Source organism: Coffea eugenioides, unplaced genomic scaffold (assembly GCF_003713205.1).
Source record: "Coffea eugenioides isolate CCC68of unplaced genomic scaffold, Ceug_1.0 ScVebR1_2965;HRSCAF=4092, whole genome shotgun sequence".
In the NCBI taxonomy this organism is placed as follows: Eukaryota; Viridiplantae; Streptophyta; class Magnoliopsida; order Gentianales; family Rubiaceae; genus Coffea; species Coffea eugenioides.
Window position 1 is genome coordinate 2,790 of NW_020863498.1, and position 10,888 is coordinate 13,677.

Below are 10,888 nucleotides of genomic sequence, written 5' to 3' on the forward strand. Positions count from 1 at the left end.
CTCTCTCTCACCCACACACGCACATTTCTCTTTTTCTCCAAATACACAAATAGAGACAATTTTTTTTTAAAAAATAAAAGCACAACATTTGTGTGATATTTCAGCCCATTATTATAATTCAGTTAATTATCAAACACATATTACTTAAACAGTTCATCAACTTAATACTTTTAGCACTTAATTTTCAGAATTCAAAATTCATATTTCAAACATTAGTTTTATCAAACAAATCTTTTATATTCAAGAGTTCAAACCAAATTACCAAGAATCTTTCAAAGTGAAGAACCTAGTGCCATTTTCCCATAATTTTCTGCAATGGAGCAGTTAAACATTGCCCCATGGCCTATTTAAGATGATTATAAACTGCCCTAAATGAAGCAATTTGAAATCATCAGTTCCCCTCCGGGAGAAAATTGATTATATTCGCCCTCCTCTCTAATCAATGAAAAACATATCAAAAGATGATTTCTTACAAAAAATTAGGTGGCAGAAGGAGGGCAACACGCAGTAGGACAAAAGAGAACCCTTGATTTTAAGACAACAAAATCCTTGGATTTGAGCTATTATCCTTTCTCAAGCAATTACATGGTTTAAAACCGAAAGTAGGAAAACGAGAGGAAAAATGAAAGGGATCTTCACTTTCAAGATTGATATGCCTTAGAATCGTTCTGTACACAAGTATATATACAATACAATTCCAGAACCTAATACATGAGGAAAAAACTGTGATAGAATGACTTGTCCGAGCCATCATATCAATAAGGTTCCTCAAATGTTAAACTCAAAATTGCTTTTACCACTTTCCATCAAAATGTGGTTACGAGACCTATGCCCAGCTCCTCTGCAAGCTCATCCCATACTGGAAGAAGCGTCAAGACTACTAGGAAAATTGCTACTGACAGAATCGCTCTTCTCCAATTTCCAACCTCTGTGACATCATTCAAGCATGGTTTCTCTGGAGTTCTCTGCAAATGCCAGAGTTGCTCATTAGACTGAAGTTTATGCACATGGTCCTTCATTCTTGAAATGAATTTCAGCTTACAACAGACTGCTTATTAATATACTTTTTCCAGGCTTCACATACCTGACAGATCAGCACATATAACCCCCAAGGAAGTGATAAAGGACCACCAAGCTGAAAGTAGATTCAGAAACAGGTATCAAGAAAATATAGTCATTCTACAGAGCCACTGAAAAGGAGAAAGTTAAGGCTCTATCTGAATATGGCTGTTCCAGAACAACCCTTAAAAGAACAAGAAGAACAAGTGAACAAGTGAAGCTGTTCCACCATTAATGTGCAGCAGACACAATGAGGTGGGCTACACAGTGAACACTGAAGAGCTGAGTTTTCAATACTCTGCGCATATTCCCAGGAATGTTTGCAAATGCAAACAGGGCTTAAGAGCTTTCTGGAAAGAAGAAAGCGGAGGAAGAGAAAGAATGATAGAAAATTAGAGCATCTAACCCCTTAGTAAGCACAATGGAAATAAGAGAACTTCATATTACATTTTGTTGATTTCTTCTAATGTAAATGTATCAAAAGGTACTTAAGATTCATGCAGTTCTAAAAACTAATTTTGCTCTTTCTAGCAGGAAAGTATTAACTTGGCAATTTTAGATTCAAGACAATACCAAGTTCATTTCCAAGAAGTATAGGATGATATTTGAAGGTATACAATGAAATAAAAGCTAAAGAAGTGATATAGAATCCTTTTGTGAAAGAATAATACTGTATTAATAATGCTCACCAGATCCACAGTCATTATGTGGGGCTCTTTTTTTTTTTGCCTCCATCAAGATGCTTGTGGAATGAAGTTTTGACAGCCCAGTGGGCTTATGCACTAAACAGATATCTTCACATGACAATTTGAAACAAAGAGGAAAGGAAAGGCCAAGCAGGAACATAAAGGTCACAAAATTTTCTCAATAATTGTCTGAAATTTTGATGAAACATAATGAACCAGTGGAAACTTGGTTTTTCATCTATTCATAAACAAAGCGCCATGAGCACTTAATCAGATTCTAAAGTATATTGATCAAATATGGAAATTAAAGAGATAACATACCACTCCGAGTCCCAGCAAAGTGTATGTGGCTAAACCAAAAGCAACCAGTGAGTTTTTCCCAAAAGCACCCTGTCAGACACAAAGCCAAAGGTCAATCACATTCAACCATTTTTTATCTAAATGCACATAACACCAGTAGGTATAAAAGATTGATTGACCAACACAACAAAATTGTTAAACTCTCAATAGCTCCTGTTATAATGTCTAGTTGATCAGGGAAATCTAGGAGGTACAAGGATAATGGATATATGTTTACACCATCGTGTTCCACTTTCCACTGCAGGAAATTAAAAGTTGCAGAGATGTGAAACCCACTTGATTTCTAAGAAGCAGGCAAGTGGACCTTCTTGAATGTTATTGAAGGACAATGGTCCAAACTTCATTGAATCAGCTCAGCATCCAGCTAGCCAATGAAACTTAACATTAAATCTAACGTGCAACCAACTTTGAGAATGCATGAATCTATCTTAATTCACTCTGTCCATTTTGTTAGTCATGATTTCTACGTTTGTATCTTCAATGTTATGTTTCATAATTTAGAAAGACCAATATCCTTATATGCCTTTCATACAATTCCAAGAAAAAGAGCATTATTGTCATGTTCTAACATTATAATCTCAGCAAACTAATTCAAAATCTAAAACCCCAATAGCAACAAACAGTATCTGACTTCAGATTGAGAGGGAAAATCATGTTGCTAACAAATATCAACTGTCATAAACTGGGTGCAAAGTTGACCACAACAAATAAAAGGGGAAAAAAGGTGAACCATTTTTCAATTTTATCAACTCCTAGTGAAGATCAGGGCCTCAAGTCTATCCAGAGAACATGAAGACGCAATAGAGCACAAATCACGTAATATAGTAGCCTTAGCAGCCGAAGCTCTAACGCATTATATAATCTTTTCTTAAAGGTTAAGCTGCCGTGGAAGCATAATCAGTTCCCATACTTGAGCTAGATGACCTAAAACACATATCTTTTTTCAAGAAACAGCATCTTTGATGTCAGAAATACAAGAATTCCACCAATGCTCTATAAACATTGACTAAAAAGCCCGCAAAGATGGAATACCTAGTGAAAAATTGCAATACTAAGGTTTTCTACAGAGATAAGAATCCAGTAGCTTCAGGCAGAGTGAAACAAAACCTGTGCTTCAAATACACTTTGCTTTCTGTCTCCTACTGTTTTGGACATTTCAACTGTCAAGGTTTGGTTTAAGATTAACCATCCTGAGCCTTTAAAAATTTATGATATTTAACTCACTCATTGTGGTTTAAGAGAATATTAGTTTCAGGATCAATTGTAATTGACATAACAATTTACATTAAGATTTAGGAGGTAATCACTGAAAAATTTTGTCGAGATCTTCAGAGAAAAGAAGAAAACTAGCATTGGCTAAAGTTGCATGTCAACTCTGTTTATGTGAAGACTTTCAACGAAAACAACTGAAAATTTTACTTGACAACCAAAAGTGCAGTTAGGTAGCATAATTATCAGGTCATCCTTGGACAATTTGAAAATCCCAGGTAAGATTCTTTACAGTGATCTCAGAATCAGATTTCATACAGCATGAAAATGTAAATTTCAAAGTATTTCTCCACCACTGAAAATAACATTTTGCCTTTAGCTAATGTATCACAGCTGATGTTGATCGAAACATAATCAAAGAAAAGGGAAAATGGACCTTATAGACTTATTCTAACACCAAAAGAAAAATGAAGTTGGAAAATAAAAGAAAAGAGAAAAGTGAGAACCTGCACAGCTCTTCCACCATCAAGACATCCAACTGGCAACATGTTAAAAGCTGATGTAGTTAATCCACACCTGCAAAACCCCTTGACAGTAAGTCATGCATGGAAGCAACATAGTAAGGCATAAGGACCCATAACAGTACATTACCAGCCAGCAATCACAAGAGGATGGATTGAAACTGTTGCTGCATGCATTGCTCTGCAAAAGAGTAGGTAGAAAGTGTTAACTCATACATTTAGATGATTTGGTCAAAGGCTGACGTATGAGGCACTGTCTCCCAGAATATCAACAAGCATGGCAAAACCAAGAATCTCTAGAAGAGCAGAGATCTCAGTCAAACGAACAACAGATGCTATTTCCTTGAGAATTACTGTTAATGTTCTCCTATTAAAAGAGAAAATTGTCTCAAGTACTGAACAGGCAAAATAATACAATCAAGTGAATCTGCAACATGTAAGCCAAAAGGTAATGTGACCTCTAGAAGTGGAACTTTTCTGATCATGCGGCCAGAATTTCCTTTTCTCTTTTTTTTTGGGGCAGAAAGGAGGGGTTTGGGGTGAAGAATAATTAACACTGCTGATGAGTCATCTACCTGAAAAGAGATCTTATTAGGATAATCGAGCGAGAAAGAAAACTAGCAACTTACCCATAACCAAGAGTGGCCCTACTGATCAGCCCAAGAAGCAAAGAACCTTGAAAAAGCATACTAGGAACCTGCACCAAGTCACTTGCAACAGCTGGATTTGATGAAAGTAGAAGACCAACAACAAACATAGAAAAGGACAACACAGCACCACTAAATGGGCCTGCCAGAGAAATGTCAACTTTTGCCTTCTGATCAGGGAGAATGGATTTGAACTGCATCAGCCAAAAAAAGAAAAGGAATATTATAATAAAACAAAATGAATAATTTGCTGGCTGCAATGTCATCACAATTAGATAATCAACCAATCACTTTTCTTCAACATGAAGGGTACACTGATGATTAAGGTTTTACAGCCAGAAATAATTCACTATCATCTGCTTAGGATCAATTTAAACCAGTCCATTACTTAGGAGAGGACACCATCTTTTTCCAGTTGCAACAAGAAAAATAAACAAATATCTGTAGCAAATTGGTCATGAGCAATATAGATACTGATAAGTGAAATGAAAAACAGAGCCATTCAGAATAGCTAAAATAACATGTTGAAATTATACTCTAGGACACAAGCCAAGTACAACTAAAGATTGAATAAGGGCCTCCTTTCTGTTCAATAGACTTGGTTCATAAAAGATTTCATGTTTGCTAAGAAGGAAAACAGCTGTAAGGAATGGCCATTTAGTTTACGATCCCCACGCTTTTAATTTGTTAAGTGAACTGATAATCATTCAATTCCTGTGAAAGGTCCAAAATCATTGCCCATGAATTCGGGGAGTTTGAAAACTCCTGAAAAAGAATAAAATACAAAAACAAGAGAACACAAAGGACAGTGAGATATATATTTGGCCAATTTCTTCCACAGTCTCGCCCCCACTCAAATGGCTCTCTCTCTCTCTCTCTCTCTCTCCCCCACCCCTCCGTCCCCCCTTCTCTCTCTCACACACACTTCTAAGTGGCTTTAGGTGGAGGTAGATAGAGGAACATGGTGGCGGCTCAACTGTGGATTCGATTTTTTTTTTCCAAGCTTGATTGCCGTATAAGGGTTACTTTTGATGGAAATTGACTGGGGATTTCGTCTTCCAGTACAGAGAGGAAAGTTATGGTATGATACTTTTGCAGTTTGGTCTTGATTGTATTTCAGAGTGATGGAGCTGCCACGATTGGTGGAGAGTTTTGCAATTGGTTCGACTTTTGTTGATTGTAATACAAAAGACGATAAGTGCAACAGTTAGAACATTTATAGTTAGCTTGTTGAAAAAGGTCATCAGCCAGCAGCGGCCATAGGCAGGTCACTAATGATGGCGGCAGCAGCAACAACGGCAATTCTAAGGTTAGCTGGCTAAAACTAGAACTGAAGGAAGTAGAAGAAAAAGAAAAATTTTCAGCAGAACTGTGAGATGAATCCTAAAATTTTTCACAGCCAGAAGCTGCCTTGTCTATCTATTTTGTAACATTGTTCTTCATTTATTTATTTATTTTTTATTTTACAAACTCAGGACACTATCTGGTAGATCCAAAGCAAGTACATAGATAATAAATCCATAGAAGATAAAACTGTGGTTTGTTCAGAATCCTCGAACCTTGAAGCAGAAAAAATTATATGAAATCTCGGAGAGTTACATTAAAAAGTTCATCTTCACAACTAATTATGTTCCAAAGTGTAGAAATGGATGGCTAGATATGCTTGCCTGAGTGATTGCCCCAAAGCTCCCCAAAGTAATGTTTGGGATGAAGTACGGAATGCTTAGTTTCACTTTCTTAGGAAAGGCAGCAAGAAAATGTCCAACTTCCTGCAGGAATAAACTCCTTCAAGTTGAAATTAGTTCAAACAGAAAAGAATGAAAAAAGGGGCAGCAAAATAAGGAACCAGATGAAAATTTTAGCATATAAAGTATTTTCTACACCAGCACTTCTATGAATTTCCCCAATAAGTGACAAACGCCATGTCCATTCAGTAAACATGTAAAAGCTGCATGTCAGTTGTCATGTATTGGAGGCAGGGGAGTTTGCAAGAGGAAACTAACTGGTCAGAGCAAAAACAAAAATGCTTACGTGAAACAGCTGAACTCCCAATACACCATATGCTAGGGGCAAAGCAGAATCTACAAATGGCAATAAAAGCTGCATATCTGGTGGTTCAACGGCATTTGGATCCGTGAAATACTTGGCTATCTCTGGAGGAAGCCGATTTATCTGCTTTTAAAGATCAGCATTAGCTTGACTAGAACTATAAATGAATCTTTTGCCAGATGCAACTACCAGAAATGTGAATATTAATAAACAAAACAAATATCCATGAGGTAATGTTACTAAGCCAGGACAATGAGTTATTAACCATACCTGAGATGCAATTCCTAATTCCACAGAGGAACCGCTGGTAAGGAGAAACAACAGAAGAGCAATTACATACTGCCAGAGAGTTGTTGGGCCTGGTTCTGAAACCTCTTTCCGCAGCATACCAAAGCTAACTCGGGGGCCACCACGTGGATCTGGTCCTTCTGAATTAGGTTCCTCCACCATAAACAGGTTGTACTTATCACCCATTACCTCAGATAGTTGATTTTGAAGTTTGGCAAAAACTTCTTCCCTTTTGCCCCTTAGATTTCCAAGGAAGAGAATGCCCTCTCCAAGGTCACCAAATGGCTCTTCTTTTGTCACCCAGAAGGTCGAATAACCAAACAACTTTTCCTTAATTATCTTTACATCCAGTGGATCAACTCTCTCTGGCCCTAGGAGTTCCATCAATTTAAAAGAGTCTACTTGAAAGTTATTATAACCTGATCCAACTGGAGAAATAGTTGGTTGCTGCAGAATAAAATTTGAAACTAAGATATTAGCATTGTAAATCACATTGCTTTGTTAGTTATGTAAGGTAAAATCTAGCAGATTTAATCTAATCAGGTTGTATAGAAGAACATTACCATCTCCGCTCTCTCTGTCTCTCCCACACATACAAATGCATGTGCAAGTGCAATAAGTCATGTCACTATAAATCAAATAATTTCTCTTCAATATTTTGTTTCCCGTACCAAAATATCCTGTGTTACTTGTACAGAAGCAGCATAATATCAAGCCAATAGTAGCAAATAGGTTAGAACCTGTCACTCTCATGTTTAATTTCCTGTACTTGCCATGTCAAACAACTCAGATTACCAAAATGAAGTACTGTTCTTGTTAAGATTACTTAGTTGCAGAGTCACTTAATGTGTAAAGTCCAACTTGACTTCATCCTAGGTGGTAGCAAATTCATGCAAGTGAATTTCAACTGAAGTTCATGGTACCAAAATAGATTAGGTAAGTAAATGTGGAGTTTGGCTTTGTTAGAGGAATTAAGCTTCACTGATAAAGAGATTAGATCCAATAAACATTCCGACAAGGTTTCAATAATTTTGCATCATCGGTATTTGAACAGGATGATGTTCATCAGGCTTGGAAACAAGTTCAAAAGGAGTCTAGAGCTTTGTTGTTTCCTGAAATTGATTTTATTATTTGTCAGATGCTTAATCAACTAATTGAGAAGTCAAATGTCTAAATCTTTCTCACACTACAAAACTGAAACTCCAATAGTCATCAAGCAATACATTTTCAGGAACAAGCTTAAGTGAAGCAAACTGTCAACTCCAAGTTTACAACAAGTTACTAATCTAGAATATTACAAGCTTAAGTGAAGTACATTGCATGTACTGTCAACTCTCTTCTGAGCTCATTATTTGAATACGAACCCACATTTTAAGCTCATATACTATTAAGCAAAGCCAACTGTTAACGGCTAGTAGCTAGCTGGAGTTTTGGAATAAAGGCAAGCAGTAAAATGCAAAAAACAAAAGAAGGTAATAAATCCTTGCCAAAAATTCAACTCCAGACAGACATTATTCAGCTTTCAGAGATTGAACGCACGGCCATTTCTAAGAAGTGATTTCTTATTTTAACCAGAATGCAAATCCTGAGTTCTGAATTACTTTATCTCCTTCCTTTTGACTGTTAAAATTATTTTCATCCTGAGATTCAAGAAACTGTGTATCATTGAGATTTTTTTCCAACTAGAGGAGAATAATACATGACAAGAGGCTTCAAGGAAGAAAGAGTAACCTGAGAGATATTATAAAATCTATTTAAGCTGCAATGTGAGCATTTCTAGATTTACTGCAAATTTCCATCCTCAATTCAGTGAAAAAAATTAAAGCTACAATATATGTTGCTTTGATTGTTGAAGTTCTTCTTTATTCTTTCTGGGCAGCAGTATTTTGCTAATTTGTTGAAATCCACTAAAAACTCCAGAATTATGTAAGCAGATTATTTCCTGAAGATCAAGGCTCTATTCTAGTAGTTTAGTGTTTATGTAAGTTACAATAGGTTTAGTAGGCAGTTTTGCACCTTTTTCTTCCCATTTCTCAAGGCTCTCTTCAACTTTATGAAAATGTTGCCTTCTGAACTTTACGTCTTACATTCAACAGCTATTGGGGTCTTAAATCTACCAAAATCTAAGTTGGACACTCTTGACTTCCCCTCCTACTTCTCTTCTACTTCTGTCACTGGATAGCCTATAGGTAATGTTAACCCAAAAAAAAAAAAAAACTATTTTTCGGGAATTCTGCTGCTTATTTGGGGGAGAGTTTTCTTCATGCTTGTTTGTAGGGATATCCAATTGGCAGAGATGCAGGCTTAGTTTTTATTAAGCCTTTTAAAGCTCATACCACCGCACAAAGTCAAAAATATTAAGTTCAATACAGGTCAAGCAGTATATTGTCCTCAATCAGAATATAGGACATTCTGTTACACCTGTCAAACATTTTTCTTTTATTCTAGTCCACAATCCATTCCCCGCTTTAGTTTCATTCGTAAAGGAAACTAAAGTTTCCACTTGAATATTTTCTATTTCGTCTGTTCAATTATTAAAGTGGTATCATTAGCTGGGAACCTTGACATTCCTCAAGTAATATAAACCAACAATGCTAAAGAGTTTCTGCTCTATAACAGGGGGCTTATCTAGAAAACTGATGGAAAATTTCCAAAGGGGTGCAGTTGTACCCCTAATCCATAAAAAGGCATAACTTTAGACTATTTATTATGGAGATTTCTGTTATGAACTGCAGTCGAGTGGACTGCATCTCACATCAAATGTGCAAATGGGCACCACCTCTGTTATAAGACGTGGTCCACTTAACCGCAATCCATAACGAAATGTCTCTTTATTACGAAGGATATTTGTAGAAGCTTCATTACAATATGTACACTATGTCGTGTTCGCTTATCAGCACATTTTGTACATTTTGAGTGTACGCGTATCGGTGCATTTTGAGTCCATCTTAGTGCCGAATTCAGCATTTGCCCAATAGCACCCATCTAACTTCCACCCCACCATACCACCAGAGTTCCAAGAATGGGTACTATTCAGCATTGTGGTGAATAAGGCACTTCAAGAATTTCTCTTATACACAAGTCCGTACAAATGCCTTCAAAAAATTGAGCCCTCTTTAATTAAAACCCCAAGCTAGCCCACTCTTTACATTAATTTTTCCAAAAACTAAATTCAATTCATATTGCAGCCTACCCTTTTCACTAACTTTCCCTTAAACTAAATTCAATTCAAATTACACAAATGAGTCAGAACCATTTCTCCTTTTTTTTTATTTAAAAAAAAAAAAAGCACTTGCAATAAGACAAGAAAAGCTAGTAAGTTTACCCTGGAAGAAACAGAGCCGGGAAAATCTTCAGAATCAAGATCTTCACCACCACCACTTCTTCTCTCTTCAGTGTCCTCTTTTGCAGCCGTTGCCAAACTAGAACTCTCCTTATCTTCTCCCTCTCCACTGCCGCTATTATCATCATTGTTACTATAACATGCCCTTATCATCATCAACTTCCCAAAATGCCTACTTGAAATTCGCCGCCTTTTTCTGATAATTTCTCGGCACAACACATCACAGCTTCCAGCACTACCGTTCACCAATGAAATTCGGTTCCTGTAGGCATACTCCATCAAGGGATTCTTCAAAGGGCACCTGAAAATGATGGTGCTGAAGCTAGAGCTATAGCCAGCTAGAGTTCCCATCTCTATTTTGCACAAATTCCGGGGCGTTTCTGTGTGAAATGGAGCGGTCTAAGAACAGGTCGAAAGAATGGAGCCAGGAGGCATAGTTTGGGCTGTTAATATCCGGTCTGTGCTTCGTCAGATTCATGGGAGACAACAAAAGATAGAGATATAAATAACTTCCGTATTTTCAATTTTAGAAAAATTTGCAAATTTAGTCCCTAAAGTGTTTTACCATTCTCCAAAAATAGTCCCAAGTTTTTCACAGTTGCATTCAAGTCAATCCATACTAATTGAAAGTACAAATAGAAAGGTGGTTTTCTGTCCCAAAGCAAAACCTATTTAGAGAGACTGAGAATCAAATTTTCGATAAATTTCCAAATTGCTAAATTCCTA

At 36.7% G+C, this 10,888-nt stretch overlaps 1 protein-coding gene across 1 annotated transcript; it reads right to left on the reverse strand.

The window, feature by feature from the left end:
• Positions 1 to 613: 613 nt before the first annotated feature.
• On the reverse strand, positions 614 to 10,622 carry LOC113757324 (probable zinc metalloprotease EGY1, chloroplastic). Its single transcript, XM_027300679.1, has 10 exons — positions 10,145 to 10,622; positions 6,802 to 7,266; positions 6,514 to 6,654; positions 6,150 to 6,251; positions 4,465 to 4,676; positions 3,966 to 4,016; positions 3,821 to 3,890; positions 2,067 to 2,135; positions 1,085 to 1,135; positions 614 to 965 (listed from the first exon to the last, which is right to left on the reverse strand). The coding sequence occupies exons 1-10, from the start codon at positions 10,511 to 10,513 to the stop codon at positions 807 to 809; spliced, it is 1,689 nt and encodes a 562-aa protein (XP_027156480.1). The 5' UTR covers positions 10,514 to 10,622; the 3' UTR covers positions 614 to 806.
• Positions 10,623 to 10,888: the final 266 nt, after the last annotated feature.